This window comes from Tauraco erythrolophus, chromosome 5 (genome assembly GCF_009769465.1).
Source record: "Tauraco erythrolophus isolate bTauEry1 chromosome 5, bTauEry1.pri, whole genome shotgun sequence".
Taxonomy (NCBI): domain Eukaryota; kingdom Metazoa; phylum Chordata; class Aves; order Musophagiformes; family Musophagidae; genus Tauraco; species Tauraco erythrolophus.
The window spans coordinates 23,617,758-23,633,350 of NC_141469.1; the positions used below are offsets into that span (position 1 = coordinate 23,617,758).

General features: G+C 61.8%; 3 protein-coding genes across 4 annotated transcripts; 2 read left to right on the plus strand and 1 right to left on the minus strand.

Annotated features, from left to right (window-relative positions):
- The first annotated feature begins 4,310 nt into the window (after positions 1-4,310).
- On the plus strand, positions 4,311-5,986 carry LOC104372861 (vasotocin-neurophysin VT). Its single transcript, XM_086612189.1, has 3 exons — positions 4,311-4,430; positions 4,939-5,140; positions 5,808-5,986. The coding sequence occupies exons 1-3, from the start codon at positions 4,311-4,313 to the stop codon at positions 5,984-5,986; spliced, it is 501 nt and encodes a 166-aa protein (XP_086468315.1).
- A 2,458-nt stretch (positions 5,987-8,444) lies between these two features.
- On the plus strand, positions 8,445-9,492 carry LOC147528698 (neurophysin 1). The gene is made up of 3 exons (XM_086612158.1): positions 8,445-8,564; positions 8,745-8,949; positions 9,443-9,492. Exons 1-3 carry the CDS (start codon positions 8,445-8,447, stop codon positions 9,490-9,492), a joined length of 375 nt encoding a protein of 124 aa, XP_086468284.1.
- A 1,242-nt stretch (positions 9,493-10,734) lies between these two features.
- On the minus strand, positions 10,735-15,355 carry LOC104372860 (small ribosomal subunit protein mS26). Of its 2 annotated transcripts, XM_086611714.1 has the most exons (5): positions 15,226-15,355; positions 12,970-13,144; positions 12,192-12,329; positions 11,283-11,406; positions 10,735-10,874 (listed from the first exon to the last, which is right to left on the minus strand). In XM_086611714.1, the coding sequence occupies exons 1-5, from the start codon at positions 15,353-15,355 to the stop codon at positions 10,743-10,745; spliced, it is 699 nt and encodes a 232-aa protein (XP_086467840.1). In that variant the 3' UTR covers positions 10,735-10,742. The 2 variants fall into 2 exon arrangements, with proteins under 2 accessions (XP_086467840.1, XP_086467841.1); XM_086611715.1 differs by lacking the exon at positions 15,226-15,355 and having other exon boundaries at positions 12,970-13,232.
- Between the last annotated feature and the right edge of the window lie 238 nt (positions 15,356-15,593).

Sequence of the window (15,593 nt, forward strand, 5' to 3'; positions counted from 1 at the left end):
GCAGCAAGTTTCAACCCCCGCGTCCCCTCTGGCTGATACAGGGAGGGAGCAGGGATGACCCACGCCCTGTGCCCACCTCCTGTTGCTCGGGGAAGGAGACCGTACCCCCAGCTGTGCTTGAGTCCTCCTGAGCGCGCCCCTTGCAAACGAGCGGGACGCTGAAGCCCTCTCTTTGCACCCCAAGAAGATGGGTTTGGTGGTGGGTGACCCATACCTGGGACATCCGTGGGCTCTTCTGCCAGGACCCACATCGATTCCCCTTCAGCTCCCATTCAGAAGGGGCCGAAGCCACGAGCAGGTTTGTTTCCCGACACCGAGCCTGTCTTCTCTTCGGGAGGTGGGGAAGGGCCTTTGATTGAAGGCCTGAGCAATTTCCTCTGATGTTCTCCTTCAAGCACTTTTAGGAGGACAGCTCCTGCCCTTGTTGGCCGGCAACCTCCCGACGTGACGTCTGCATCCCAGCGGGATGGGTTTGGGTGGACAAGCGATCAAGGCTGCTCTTCCTTCTTTAAACGAGCAGCAAAGCTGTTTTCCATCACGCCGTGGAAGCAGAGGAGCATCTTTAGCCGTGACACGAATAAAAAGGAGGTGCTGTGCTCGACCAGGAGGTGCAGGATCCACCTCCTCCCCATCAGCCCCCAACCATTAACCCCCATCACATCGTGAGTTCACAGTGACCGCCTGAAAGGCTTGTCACAGGCCGGGGGAGAAGCAGTCGCTGCTGAATGCCCCGAAGATGGACTGGTTGGAGGAGCATTAGTTCACCCAGCTGGGAGGTGGGTGCTCTCCTTCACCAGCCTGACCTGCTTTGCGTCACCAGTGCGGGAGCAACGTGTGCTTAAGTAAAATTTCTCTTTCTCTGTTGTGAGCTGCAGCCCCCTCCAGCCATGGGCAAAGACAGAAAAACGGAGAAATCGGTGAAAATCCAGTTTTCCCCTCACAGTACCCAACATCCTCTAATGTATTCCAATTGAACTTTGTCACAAAGTTCAAGACCTCTGAATGGGCTGCGGTGGAGCACCGCGACCGCCACCCTCTCTCCTGCCTCTGGAGGGGCTCCCAAAAAACCTCAGTGGAGCCTTCAAAGCCAACGAAGCTCCGTTATTAATGAGAGATGGGTGGTAAATACCTGTGGGTTGCCTTGACCCTGTGATCACTCGAGGACTGGAAAACTCGTAATTTCTGGGCATCGATGAGGCTTTAAAGCTACGGGTGTAGCCGGAGGGTGTTTTACATGCGCAACAGCGTGGGAGCACTGCGGGTCGCTCCTGGACGCCCCATTTCCCACCGTCTAGTTTATTCCCCGTCGCGAAACGCTATTGGGAAGGGCACAAGCAGCGACGCTCCGCGGCTCAGCCTCGCCGGCAGCCCCCAACCCCTTTGCTGATGTCTAGAAAGAGCTGGGGCCGTGTTTTGGCCGAGCAGGAGGGCTGTGGGGGTGGATTTGAGGCTGCTGCCCACTCCCCGCCCCATGGCAGGCCTTTGGGACCCTGCTCGGCGAGCCGGGTTACGACAGCAGGCAGCTAACGCCGCCGATGAATGCCGCGCCGCCCACGGTGCCCGCCTCGCATGTCGTTAGGAGATCAGCGCTAACGAAGGGGGCTCCTCTGGGGCCCCGGGACGAGCCTGGGGAAGAGCGGGGACGTGGCAGAGCAAATCTGGTGCCGGGGAGGCTGAGAAAGGACCCCGTGGCTGGTGCCTGGGGATTTGGGATAAGGCTTCCAGTAGCCCTTAAGCATCAATTCGGAGCTGGATGTGGGTTGGGGGGGGCCCAGCATTGCCCCGGGGCCGCAGCTGTCTACCAGTGGGAATCACTGCCCAGCCCCACGAAACCCCGTCACCCTGAGATCACTCATCCCATGACTCACCCCAGGCAACCCCAATATTTTCATCCCCAAACACATCCCTCCTCCTCTTTTTCTGTTTTCTACACGTTTTTTGCCTTCCCCCACCTCCCCCTTCCCACCTCATCCTCCTTTTGATTCCCGTAAGTGATTCTGCGTTGTGGCTGCGGAGCCTCTGCAACTTGGAAAAACATTTTATTAACCTTCCTTGACTTTAAAGAGCATAATTACATTTTAATCTCATATTCTCCCGTTATCATTCCAGACACAGAGTCATTTGAATGCAGATCGTTCCCGGCTAATGTAATTTTACGATACAGTAATGAAGAGACGGAGCAGGAGCTTGTAACACCCAATTTAGAGCTGACATTTGGGTTTCTTTTAAAGAAAAGTTTTTTCCCAGCCGAGGGCTTTTGCGTCCTCCTCCATCCTGCAACGCAAGTGGATTTCGGCTCCCGCTGTGAAGGGATGGATTCGGATGGGGAAACGCGGCTGGTACTAATAATGTTGGTCATTAAAGCTGCCCACGGCTGCCCCACGTGGGTGATTCAGCATCTCTGATGGTGGGTATGGGGCAAATTTGGAAACGTGCCGCTCCCTTGGTCCCAGGAAGACCTGAGTCAGGGGGCTGCAGTTGCCTTCGACCCTCTGGGGGTGGGAGGAATCACCCTCATTTTACCCATCAAAAAGACCAAGAGTTCCCCAAAAACCAGGACTGTCACTCCTCACGTTGACGCATCCCTCCAAAACCACAGGGCAGGAGATGGGAGCAGGCTGGGACCCCCCCAGCACTGCAAGCATCACCCCAAAACAGATGCTTGCCCTTACCCCTGCGTGCCTCAGTTTCCCCTCGGGTGACAAAGTGACGCTCTCGGGTTCATCCCCCTCCAACATTCCTCGCTGGGCTCTCCGAAGCCCAGCACAGTGCTGGCTTTGCTTTTCAAAGCGTTTTGATTTTGCTGGGGTGGGTGGGAGTGGGACCAGGGCTCCCCGGTGGGATGCTGGAGCAGAGCAGTGGTCCCATCCCCACCGTCCTCCTCCCTCCAACCGCAGCTGAGCCAGTTTGGGTTGCTGATCCAGCGAAAAAAGGGCTGCTAAGGAGGGTGAGAAGGGGAGGGATGTTAGTGAGGGTGGGGAACAGCCACCTCGAGTGATCCCCAGGCTGATTTTTATGGTTCTCTGCCTCAAATCCCTATCTTTGATGAAGATGAGGCCAGGGTGGGCTGAAGGGCAGAAAACCACCTGAGGCTGGATCACGGCTGGCAGCAACCTCCACCCCGCCATCACCCACCCCATCCCACCCAGCACCCCCAAACAAGCCCTTCCCAATCCTCATGAGCCAGCCCCAGTATCATGGGGCGGTGGTCCCAGATGCTCATTAGGTGCTCGATTCCCCTCTGCGCATTAACAGCACGTTGCCGAGGCCGCCCTTGGTGTTGCCGGAAACGGCCTCTGGGACTGGCAGGAATATTCATGGCTGCATGGTGCAGGGAGGGATTTTTTGCTGCCGTTTTCCCCGTACCGCTGTTTCCACCAGCCCATCAATGACATGAATGTGTTGGGTCTCAGAGCAGATGGGACTCGCTGGGTGCCAACGGGAGGGTCGACGCCAGCCCCAAAGGTGCGTTTTTCCTTTTCCCCACTCCCGCTGGTTTCTCTGCCGCCTTGTTTCTTGGAGGAAAAAGAGGTGGAAGTGGCGGGTGAGCAGTGGGTGGCAACGACGAGTCCCTTTGGGCTCCAGTTGTGGCAGGGTCCTGCTCCGCATCCAGCGCTGCAGCCAAGCCCCTCGATTTAGGTGCCTCTGGGCACCCCAGAGCTCTCCCGTCCCCACGGCTCCTCTCCGGCAGCCCCTCCCAGACCAGCATCATTCAAACCAGCTCCTAAACTGGCAGCCCTCCCCAAACCAGCACCCCTCTCCCCGAAACAGCCTCTTCTGATGAGCGTTCCCCTCCAAAAAAACCCCACATCCCACCTAGACCAGCATCTTCTAAACCCACATCCCCCCCAAATCCACATCCCTCCCAGACCAGCATCCCCCAAACCAACAACCCTTCCCAATCCAGCACCTTCCAGCTGAGCACCCCTCCCCAAACCCTCCCCCTCCAGCACCCCTCCCCAGTAGCCGGCCATCCCTGGTGGGATTTGTGCCCTTCGGAGCAGCCACAGCTTGAGGCTGGAGAGGGAGTTTCACCAGCGCTGCAGCTTCTGCACTGAATCACCTCAATTACAGATTCACTTGGATGCGATTTGGGAAAAAAAAGACAGGGGAAAAAAAAAAAGAAAAAGAAAAAAAAAAACAACAACAAAAAAAACAACCCAGCCCTCTTCTTCCTCCTCCTCCTCCCCTGGGAAGGGGTGACAGCGGCATAAATAGCGCCCAGCGCAGCACAGGGCCAGACACGAAGCGAGCGGCAGAGCGGGCGGCTTCCCCTGGCACGCGTGGCACAGCGGCAGGCACCCTCCACCATGGCAGAGCCTTCGCTGCCCCTCTCCTTCCTCTGCCTCCTCGCCTTGTCCTCCGCCTGCTACATCCAGAACTGCCCCCGGGGCGGCAAGCGGGCCCTGGGCGACACAGCCCTCCGACAGGTATGGGGCGGGATGGGGGTTTGGGGGGGCCGGAGTGGCTCAGTGGGGTGCAGAGGCTCCCTGATGCCTGCGGGCACCCTTGGCTGTGCCGCTGCTCCCTTGAGCAGTACGGTGCACCCTGTTTTTGGGAAGGCTGGGGGACATGGCCAAGGGCATGTGGTGGGGCAGTGGCAGAGGAATGTGTGACAACTATCCCCCCCCCAGATTCTGTTGTCACCTTAAGGAGGGGACCGGGCTCGGCCACAGCTGAGCATCCCCATGGAGGGGACAAGGCACCCCCCATGGAGCAGAGATGGGGAGGACACGGGGGACAGCCCCCAAAGCGGGGCCGGTGCTGCAGCACGAGACCACGCAGCTGGTGGTGGGGACAAGGCAGGTCACCCCGTGCCAGTGTGGCACCTCCAAGGTGGGGCAGGGGGGTGGCTTTTCACTGCAAGGGAGTGCAAGCAGGGTGTACGCCCTCTTTTTTGGGGGAGTACGGGGGAACTGAAGGGGCTCCTTCCCCCAGTGCATGCCCTGCGGCCCCGGCAACAGAGGCAACTGCTTCGGCCCCGGCATCTGCTGCGGCACCGAGCTGGGCTGTTACCTGGGCACGGCCGAGACACAGCGCTGCGCCGAGGAAGACTATCTGCCTTCGCCCTGCCAGGCTGGTGGGCAGCCCTGTGGCTCCGGCGGCCGCTGCGCCGCACCCGGCATCTGCTGCACTGCCGGTAATACGGGGCGGGGGTCTGTTGGGGTCAATGGGATGGGGGTGCGGAGAGTTTGGGATGTCTTGGGACCTTGGGGGGTGGAAAAGCGTGGGCCAGTCCTCCAGTTAGACCTCAGCTCCCAAAGGGGAAACTGAGGCAAAGAGTGGCAGCAGCGTTGGCCCCATTTGGGGATAATTTTGGGATAGTCGGATTCAGACCAGATCTAAGGAAGAAATTTTTTACACTGAGGGTGGTGAAACGCTGGACCAGGTTGCCCAGAGAGGTGGAGATGCTCCACCCCTGGAAGTGTTCAAGGCCAGGTTGGATGGGGCTTTGAGCCACCTGGTGTAGTGGAAGGTGTCCCTGCCCATGGCAGGGGGGGTTGGATAAGATGACCTTTAAAGGTCCCTTCCAGCCCAAACCATTCTGTGATTCCGCGATAAGGATTGGGCTTGGAGTCCTTCCCGAGCCTCCACGGGGAGATGTTTCCCGGCCAGGCACACACAGCCTCCCCGATGTGCCCAAAAATGCCCACCCAGCCCCGCTCCCTGGTTACCAGGAGGGACGCAGCTGGAGCACGAGCTGTGCGGACACCCCTGGCTGCCCCCAACCCCTTCCCCACCGGAAAATAAACCACTCGTGGGCCGAAATAACCCATCTCATCCCAACGTTTCGCTCTCTGTCGAAGAAACCTGCGCGATGGACGCCGGCTGCTTGGACGAGGGCAGCGACGGGGCTCAGGAGGTGGCGGAGAAGAACCTCACAGTGCTGGATGGCTCGGCCGGAGATCTGCTCCTCAAGCTCATGCACTTGGCGAACCGGCAGCAGCAGCAGCAGCAGCAGCAGGGCAAACATCCTCTCCTCTGAGCCGGGGCGCCGGGTGTCCCCCCCGCCGCCACCGATCCCCCCACCCCAGACTTGTAAATATGAGACCCAATAAAAGTCCTCGTGCACTGTGGTGGCTTCGTCTGAGGTGCTGGGGATGGGTCATGGTAGGATCCGGGGGACCCATCTGGGGTGTGGGGATGGTGGGGTTGGAGTCTGGAGGGTCTTCATCCCCCCTTCTCCCCAGATCCCCATCCAGCCCCACAGGGTTCAGCTCCCATCGCAGTGGTTTTGCAGGATTTGGCCCCATCCTTACAGCGCCAAGTGAAGGAAGCTCAGGCAGAGCTGGGCTTTGGGACTTGGCCATTGAATCCCACCCCGGGAGCCTCAGCAGCACCCATGGGTGCTGACCCTCCCAGCACCCCCAGCCCTGGGAGACTGGGGACGGTGTCACAGCCTGGGAGGTGCCACCAGCGTGTTACCTCTTGGCTAAGACCCCTCTTTGGGGCAGATTTGGGGCCCTGTTGCCTTCAGGAATCGGCACGACAGGCAGCTTCCAGCTACATCTATCGAAAATGATAAAAAGTAAGGAGAACCACCCAAAAAAACCCCAAGAGTGGAAAGGTTTGTGTTCCCAGTTTCACACAACCCCCCTGGGGCTGGTCTTGCTTTTCCCCACCATCACTCACCAAACTGGCCCCCTCCAGACACCGACGGGCAGGATCGGCGCCCCGGTTATTCCACCATCTCCCCCCAAACTTGAGGTACCGTTACCCCAACCCTCCCCAGCTCTCTTACCCTGGCAGGGTCCTGCTCTGGGCTCGCTCCAGGCTGGGATCTGGCCACAGTGCAGGGGACACTCGTCCTTTATAATGTCCCCGAGGGAGGTGGCACCTCCGGGGAGGTGGAGCTCCTCTCTGCCAGCGGGACCCATCCTGCCCACGTCAGCTCCCCGCACCTCGAAGCGGGTGCAGGATTAACCAGCGCCTGGTCCCCGTGACGAGCATCCCAGCCCCGGGGAGGGGGGTGACCCAGGATCACCCCAAAATCACTGGGAAAGCACAGATAGGTGACCCTCAAACTGGGCACCTGTGGGATGAAGAAATGGGGCTGTGAAAGCCCAGCCCTGGCACTCAGCCTGTCCTGGGGTGCAGGATGTGAACCCCAACATCTCCTGCAGCAACGGGGATGACACTCCAGGCTGACAGGAGCGTCGGGGTGTCAAGGTCCCAAAAAGCACCAGGAGCTGATAATTGGGTGTTTTTTCCCACACTTGTCTCCCCAAGACACATCCCAACCCCACTCATGGGGGTCCGGGCACCCCCAGACCGGTGGCAGGGGCTCCTGGACGGTGGTTCTCCCCTCCCGGGATGTCACAGAGCAGATGCTGAGCCCCGTTCCCAACCCATTAACATGGACCCCGGTGCCTGGTTTGTCCCCAGGGACCAGGACTCAGCGGCTGCTCGACCCCGGGCGGGTGACGAGGACCCGGCTGCCCTCACTGCCGCCCACGCTAAGTGGCGGATTTGGAAGCAAACCGGAGGGGACGAGGAGAGGTCACGGCTCTTGGGCTCCAGGCTGCCTAATTCCCAATTAAACAGGCACGGGGAGGGACTGGGGTAATGGTCCCGACAGACGTTACGATTCGTCTGCAACGGAGGAATTTATTCAAGCCAGGCAGCTCTTAATTGCGGTAACGAAGGCGAAGGGCCGGGGTGAACAGAGCCCCGCGCGACTGCGTCAGCCTTCGGCCCCAGCCTCGGAGCCGTTTCTCCAGGGGGTCCTGAGCCTGCCAACGGCGTGGGCCAGGGCAGAAACAACGGGGGAACTGGTGTTCTCAGGCCTTTGCTGATGAGGTTTGGTGTTTTCAGGCTGCCTCAGCGCCGTCAGATGAAAGCAGACAGGGACAGGCTCGAAATCCCCATTGTCCCAGAGCGGGATGAGCCCAGTGTTGAGCTTCCCCCAAAGGCCAGGCAGAGATGGGTGGAAAGGACCAACACATTTCCCACCCCAGATGCTCCCGGAGGAGGATACATGAGTTTGGTTCCCCCCTCACCAGAAGGGATGTGAAGCCAAGGGAAGCAGAACCCCTCTTCTCACCCTCTCATCCCACCAGGCTACGGAGACACCTTCCATCCTCCCTACCCAACCTACGCCAGAGGGGTCCTGAATGGGACACGGAGCGACCGGCCACAGCTCAGCAGCCCGAAGGAGTTGGCAGAGAAGGGACCCAAGCCCCGAACAGCATCCGCAGCCTCCGCACATTTCCCCCCCGCCACGGCCGGAGTCATCACCAAAGAGAAAACCAACACCTTGGCCTTGACCTCACGTCCTCGACCTCCGGCTATTAGCAGAGCCCTTCGGTGTGGAAAGCAATGCCTTGTGGTTTTTAAGGGAAACGGGTGACGCTCGTCCCGGCATGCCTAAGTAGGAGCTGGCACTATATATACCCGACCGCTCGCCGGGATGAGACGCCGAAAAGCTCCCGGATCCCGCAGCCATGCCCTGCAAGGCGCTCGCCATCTGCCTCCTGGGGCTCCTGGCGCTCTCCTCCGCTTGCTACATCCAGAACTGCCCCATCGGGGGCAAACGCGCCGTCCTGGACATGGACATCAGGAAGGTATGTGCTGGTGGGCTGGGAGACCGCCTAACCCCCCTCCTTCCCTTCTCCCAACCTTCCCACGGCTCCCGCGGGGAAGATGCCGGCAGAAGTGGAGGAAAGGACCAGGGGAAAGGGACTGACTCCAAGAGCTTTCCCTACTAACTCTCCCAACCTTTCTTCCCCCACTTCCCGGAGCAGTGCATGCCCTGCGGTCCCAGGAACAAGGGTCACTGCTTCGGTCCCAACATCTGCTGCGGAGAAGAGCTGGGCTGTTACATCGGCACTGCCGAAACCCTGCGGTGCCAGGAGGAAAACTTCTTGCCGACGCCCTGCGAGTCGGGACGCAAAGCCTGCGGCGGCAGCGGAGGGAGCTGCGCGGCCCCCGGCATCTGCTGCAGCAGCGGTGAGCGCGGCGCCGGGCCACGGCCCTTCCGGGACCCTCGTCACGGGATGGGCGGGCTCACACATACCCCAGAGGTTATGGTGTCAAAGTGGGAGAGGGGACATTGCCCAAAGGGATCATCTTTGTCCCATCCATCCATCTCCCCCACCCCGCTCGGGGCAGACTCGATCCCAATCCCAGGGAAAGCGGTAATGGCTCATGAGGATTCCGGGAAGGGTGAAAGCAGACAGCAACTGAATTTAGGGGGCTGATGAGGGGTGGGAGTCCTGTGGTGCACAGCAGCCCGTGCCCCCTCCTGCGTTCATTACGCTTTTCCAAAAATCCCAACCTCCTCCCTAAGTTAGATGCTACCAGAGATCCTGCCACAAACCCCGGGGAGCTACAGGGCACGAAGCGAACAGGATGCCATTAAAAACCAGCGCCGGGGGGTCTCCGAGGGCTGGTCGGGCCATCTCGTTCCACACAGCGCTCTCCCCTTTCTCTCCCCGCACAGAGGGCTGCGTGGCCGACTCATCCTGCGACCAAGAAATACGGATCGCATAGACCAGCCAGGAGGGAAGAACCCGCCGGAGCCCTCGTCTGTGGAGCTGCAGCGGCCGCGCAACAGGCTGAGAACAGACGAGTCAAGGCCTGAGACTCAGATCCAAGTGCTGATCCTCATTAGAAATAAAGCTTGTACGGGAGAAAAAAAAAACAAGTCTGGAGTTTTTCATGTGCTTGCCTGGTTCAGGTGTAGACTCAGGAGGGCTGGCTGGAGAGGAAAAAGCCATTTTTAGGGAAGCTTAGATAAAAAAAACAAGGATTTAGGGTCGATTCTTGGAGCTGGTGTTTGACCCAAGGGAGGGAGGGCAGAGGGACCTGCGGTCAGGGCACCTGGGCTTGGCTGAGCCGCAGCAAACTCCAGGCTGGTGTCTGGCAGCCCCAAAACCAGCAGTTTTGGATCAAAGCTGGCCTCCAGCGTGCTTGGGGAGCCCCAAAAGGAGCACGGCTCGGTCTGCAGGACCCCGGTAAGCCCGAATGGTCAGACAGGACCCAGGCACAGCTGCAAGGCAGAGTCATTACGGCATTATCTACAACTTAACCCCCAGGTGACGAGTAAAAGGCGGCTGAAGCGTGGAGAAAAAGGAGACACATACAAGCCGGTATCATCTGGACATTCTCTGTGCACTTTCTCATTTAGCCACACCAAGAGCTGTGCAGGGGAGGGCTCGAAGGATGAGCAGGAACAGCAGGTCCTTCCAGCATCCCAGAAACAGAGAAACAACGAATTCTTTCCCCCAACAACAAAAAGCGGAGGGGCAGTGTTTCTAGCAAAGCCATTCCAACCTCGTTTTCTTTCAAAAGCATCTGGAGGAGTCGACAGGCAAACAGTGCCAGGGCTACACCGGGGAGCTCAGAGCCAGGATGTGCCTCAGGACCGTTCCCACTCCCCTTCCCACCCCCGCCACACGCTTCGTGTGAAAGCCGAAGGGATCCAAACACGTGGGAGGTGGAACAGCAGAGCAGCCTCTCTCGGAGCTACAGGGATACCAACGCCAGCAGCTTCTCCGGCAGCTTCTCCGCCGCCCCACAGGGCTGAGAAAGGCTGCCGGTGCCTCCGCAAGCCCAAGTTTCTCCCTCACCCTCCTTCCCACGGGCGTTAACCCTTCAGAAGAACCACAGCCAGACCCGCAGGCTTTCTCTGACAATTCTGTGGTCGATTTATACATTAAAAGGAAGAAAGTGGCTCGTAAGCAAGTGGAGCCTCTGGACAGAAGCCGGACCAGCACCCGCCCCGCCCCAGGCCGAGGCCGCTAGGACAACACCGTCCGTTTGACGATCCGCCCGTCCTTGTCGATGGCGAAGTTGTAGTTGCGGGGGTTGTCCAGGCACTCCTCGATCCGTGCGTCCAGGTTCTCGAGGGTGATGAAGTTCTTGGCTTCCTCCTGAACGCGGGACAAGAATCGGCTCTTACTGCCCGTTAGCCCGCGAGTCGCGACAGGCGGCGCAGGAGCTGCTGGTGCCTGCGGAGCTCACGGACCTCCGAGAGACCCCGAGATGCCACCAGCACCGCCAGGACCTCAGCAGGAGCCGAGTCAAGAGAGACGAAACCTTTATTCTAATCTTGATTCACTCAGGATTATTCCATCCTCTGTTTTCCAAGCTCTCACTTATCCTCCATCCCATCCACACGCTGTCAACACTCCCAAAAGGTGCTAACACTTCCCAGCTATCAACATAAAAGTCTCCGGAAAACGAGCCTACGGTTTCCACATCGCTCCCACAGGCTGCCAACAAATCTCTCGCAGGGACTGCTGGCAGCATTCTCCCCAGCAGGCACCAGCTGCTCTTACCTGAAGCTGGAGAACCTCCTTCTCCTTCTCCTTCAGGAAAGCCTCCATTTTCCTGGCCTTGTTCTCCGCAGCGTATAACTTCTGCCTCTTCCGTTCTTCCTCTTCCTTCCTAATTCTTTCCTCTCTGCCATGTGGAAAAGAAACCAAAACAACAAGGCTTCGGTGAACACTCACGCTCTGCAGGGCAGCACTTTGGTGAGACACGCTGATCCCTCGGGCTGCAAAGTTTGAGCGCAGCCAGAACAAAGGGGAAGGAGCGGAGCAGCCGCGCCGGGGCAGAGCCCACACTGTCCCCAGCGTGGGGACAAAGGGAATTCCCCTCCTCCTGCAAGAGAAAAATTCATGCCAAATCTTCACGCAAAAGCTTTCAAATGGACCAGCATCGGCAACGTGTGGCACGGCCCCGAGACCCAGTAGGGTCTGCCTCCGTTTGGGAGCACGCAACTATTCCAGCAGGACCTGGATGGGGAAGCTCAAGTGGTTTGTGACAGGTAAGGGACAGCCAGCAGGGACAGGACAGATGAGATTTTCCCTTTCTCCTGCTTTTGAGATTCAGCAGATGCTGATTTTCTTGGAAGCACCGACATAATTCCCGAGCCTGACCAGAGGACGGCTCCCCAGGAGCGGTGCGGGAGGGAACAGGGAGAAACTTATCCTCCCCATGACACCCACCTCCGCAGGAGAGCGGGAGGTTGTCCGGAGCTCGGTAACTGACCCCTCAGCAGCGGGAGGTGCTGGAAACATGACCGCTGCGTAGGCAGATTTATTTCAAAAAGGTCCAAATTTAGGCCAAGGGTCTTTGTAAAACGAAACTCTAACTGACCCGAGTGCTGGATTTAGTTCCGCGCAAGGAAAATCCAAAGCCACGAAGGGCAGTGGCCCCGTGGCGCTGTGCGGGGCCGGGCTGACCTGCGCGCCCGCTGCCGGGCATTCTCCGCATCGTTCCAGGCCATCAGGCGCCGGTGCTCCTCCATCAGCTCCGCCGAGTCCTCCCGGGACAGTAACGCCTCCTGCTTCTTCTGCAGCACCTCGGCCCTGAACTCAGCCCTGCCGAGGGGAGGGGAAGGGAGGTCGCTGAGCGCTCCCGAACCTGCCCCACAGCACAGCCAGCCCCACCACTCCAGCCCTCCCCCGCCCCACAGCGGTCCCAGCCCCACCAGCCTGGCCCTTCCCTGCCCCACGCTACGCTGGGCTCTACCTGCCCCTGCTCCAAAGGGGCCCCAGAACCCCCAGCCCTCCCCTGCCCCACAGCAGTCCCATAGCCCTGTACTCAGCATCCTGCCCCACATCCAGCCCCGCAGCCCCACCTCTGCCCTCCAGCAGCCCCCAACAGCCGCAAGCCCAACCCTCCCCTGCCCCACAGCAACCCCACAACTCTGTACCCAGCACCCCGCCCCATAAACAGCCCCCTGCCCCACAGAGAGCCCTCCACCCTACAACCAGCCCCCGAATCCTATGTCCAGCCTTTTCCCTCACTCACACCCAGGCCCTCAATCCACTTCTGCACCGCAAAGCCCGACGCCCCCCTGCCCCACAGCAGCCCGAAATCGAGCCGCCCCCCCAGCTCCGTGTCCCACAGACCCACACCCAACCCCATATCCAGAGCCACAGCCAGTCCCCCGATCCTCCCCCGCCCCACAGCAGCCCCACGGCCCACCGCTCCCGCCCCTCAGCCCCGGCCACGTACCGGAGGGCGCTGAGCACCAGCCGGTGCTGCCGGTACCGGTCCAGGACCACCAGCAGCTCCTCAGGGTCAACAGGCGGCGGCATCTTCAGCCGCGACGCTTTGGACTTGGCGGGGGGATCGTACCGCGTCTTGCGGCCCCGCGCCGGGACCAGCCGCGGCCCCCAGGCGGGGAAGGGGCCGGGCCCGGGCCCCGGGCGGGCGGCGGGGCCGAGCGCGGCCGCCAGGACCGGCCCCGGCCGGCACCGCCTCAGCGCCGGCAGCATGGCAGGGCGCCCCGCGCGACCGGACGTGACGTACCCGACGAGCCCCGCCCGCGAGGCGTCATGGGAAAGGGGGCGCGGGAGCGGGGCCTGGCGGGAAATGTAGTGCAGGATACGGGACCCCGCGGGATACGGGACCCCCCGCGGGATGCGGGACCCCCCGCGGGTCACAGCCCCCCATGGCACACAGACACCTCCCCCATGGCCCGAGACAGCCCCCCACGGGACACGTTCCCCCCCGCCCCTTCAGATACCCCCTCACGGACACAGCCCCCCCGCGGGACACGACACCCCACGGCACACAGCCCCCCCCCGGACATAGCCCCCCCCGGACACAGCCCCCTACGGACACAGCCCCCCCCACGGCACACAGCCCCCCCGGACACAGCCCCCCCCGGACACAGACCCCACGGACACAGATTCCCCCCCGGCACACAGCCCCCCGCGCACACAGCGACCCCCCAGTCCCTACGGACACAGCCCCCCGCGGCACACAGCCCCCACGGACACAGCCCCCCCGGATGCAGCCGCCCACGGGCATAGCCCCCCGCGGGACACAGCCCCCCCCGGACACAGCCCCCCCGCGGCACACAGGCCCCCCCGGACACAGCCCCCCCCACGGCACACAGCCCCCCCGGACACAGCCCCCCCCGGACATAGACCCCACGGACACACATTCCCCCCCGGCACACAGCCCCCCGCGCACACAGCGACCCCCCAGTCCCTACGGACACAGCCCCCCGTGGCACACAGCCCCCACGGACACAGCCCGCCCCCCCCCCCCGGGACACAGCCCCCCCGGACACTTGCACCCCCGGACACGCCACCCCAGCACACATCCACGCGAGACGCTCCCCACGGTTCCCCCCCGCAGCCGCCCCCGCTCAGACCACGGTCCCTTCGCGCCCCTTTATTGCCCGCGGGGACCCGCCGCTCGGTGCCGCGTGGGGCCGGTCCCGGTGTCGGTGCCGGTGCCGGTCCCGCGTGGGGTCGGTCGGTGCCGCTCAGCGGCGGCGCAGCGCAGCCGCCTGCGGGGGGCGGGCCGGGGTCGGTGGGGCCGGGGCCGGACCCCCCCGCCGTGTGCCCGTGCCCCCCCGGTCCCTGCCCGGCCCCGGCCCCGCTCACCAGCAGTGGCTCCTCCCGCCGCGGGGCCGGCGGCTGCTGGGGGGGGCATGGCGGGGGGCGGCAGCGCCAGAGCGGGGCCGAGACCTGCGGGAGAGTGGGGGCCGTGGGTGGGGGGGGGGTCCCGGGGGGACACCCACACCCACACCGGGGCGGGGGGATAATCTGGGAGACGGGTGTAATCCAGGAAGGATAATCTGAGGGAGGGGGGATAAATCTGAGGGGCGTAACTCGAGGGGGCAGATAGTCGCAGGAGGGGATAATCCGAGGGGGGGTAATCCAGGGAGGATAATTTGGGGAAGGGTAACCCAGCGGGGTATAATCTGGGCGGGGTGTAAATCAGGGGGGCGGGGGGTGTAATTCGGTGGGGGAGACGACCGCAGGGGAGATAATCTGGGTGTTTACAGCATCGGGGGGCAGGGGGGGCGAATTCGGTGGGGGAGATAACCACGGGGGGATAATTCAGGGAGGATGATCTGGAGAGGGATAACCCGGGGGGTATAATCAGGAGGGGGGGGTAATAATCTGGGGAGGGGGGATAATTCAGGGACTGGGATAAAATGGGGGGAATTATAACCCCGGGGCGGGGGGGGGGGGGGGGGAGGATAATGCCCGGGGAGCGGTATAACCGCGGGATTGGGGGGGTTTTACCCCGGGGAGCAGGGGGGGTACAGCCCGGGGGGGGTAAAATGTCACTGCGGGAGTGGGGGGTATAAACCCTGGGGCGAGGGACGTGATGTGGGTGGGCATCATCCTGGGGGCGGGGAATCGGCCCTTGGGGGGGGAATATCTGGAGGGTGCAGGGAATACCTGGGAATACCTGGGGGGGAATACCTGGGAATACCTGGGGGGTGCAGGGGCCGTACCTGCAGATCCGGGGGGGGGGCGAGGTCCCTCTTGCCCCCCGGGTACCAGCCGTGGGACCAGTGCTGGCCGGGGCAGGGGGGCACGGTGGAGACCAGCAGCAGCAGTGCCAGCAGCAGCAGGGACCCGCGGGGTGCCATGGCCGGGGGGGCTGTGGGGACAGAGGGGGCCCTGTCCCACAGGCACCCACCCCAGTGGGCACCCCCGGGGGGCTGCTGGGGGCTTGGGCGTGGAGATGCTGGAGGGATGAGCACCCATGGGTGCTGCTTGGAACTAGTGTGGAGGTGCTGGAGAGGACAGGCACCCATGGGTGCTGCTTGGGGTGGTTTGGGATGGAGATGCCAGAGGGGATGAGCAACCATGGGTGCTGCCTGGGGT

Coding starts and splice junctions, on each gene's coding strand:
- LOC147528698 (XM_086612158.1), top strand. CDS start 8,445: ATGCCCTGCAAGGCGCTCGCCATCTGCCTCCTGGGGCTCCTGGCGCTC. Junction 8,565..8,744: donor TGGACATGGACATCAGGAAG/GTATGTGCTGGT, acceptor TTCCCGGAGCAG/TGCATGCCCTGCGGTCCCAG. Junction 8,950..9,442: donor CGGCATCTGCTGCAGCAGCG/GTGAGCGCGGCG, acceptor CTCCCCGCACAG/AGGGCTGCGTGGCCGACTCA.
- LOC104372860 (XM_086611714.1), bottom strand. CDS start 15,355: ATGGCACCCCGCGGGTCCCTGCTGCTGCTGGCACTGCTGCTGCTGGTC. Junction 13,145..15,225: donor GGACCTCGCCCCCCCCCCGG/ATCTGCAGGTAC, acceptor CCGGGCCCGGCC/CCTTCCCCGCCTGGGGGCCG. Junction 12,330..12,969: donor CTGGTGCTCAGCGCCCTCCG/GTACGTGGCCGG, acceptor TCCCCTCGGCAG/GGCTGAGTTCAGGGCCGAGG.
- LOC104372861 (XM_086612189.1), top strand. CDS start 4,311: ATGGCAGAGCCTTCGCTGCCCCTCTCCTTCCTCTGCCTCCTCGCCTTG. Junction 4,431..4,938: donor GCGACACAGCCCTCCGACAG/GTATGGGGCGGG, acceptor TCCTTCCCCCAG/TGCATGCCCTGCGGCCCCGG. Junction 5,141..5,807: donor CGGCATCTGCTGCACTGCCG/GTAATACGGGGC, acceptor TCTCTGTCGAAG/AAACCTGCGCGATGGACGCC.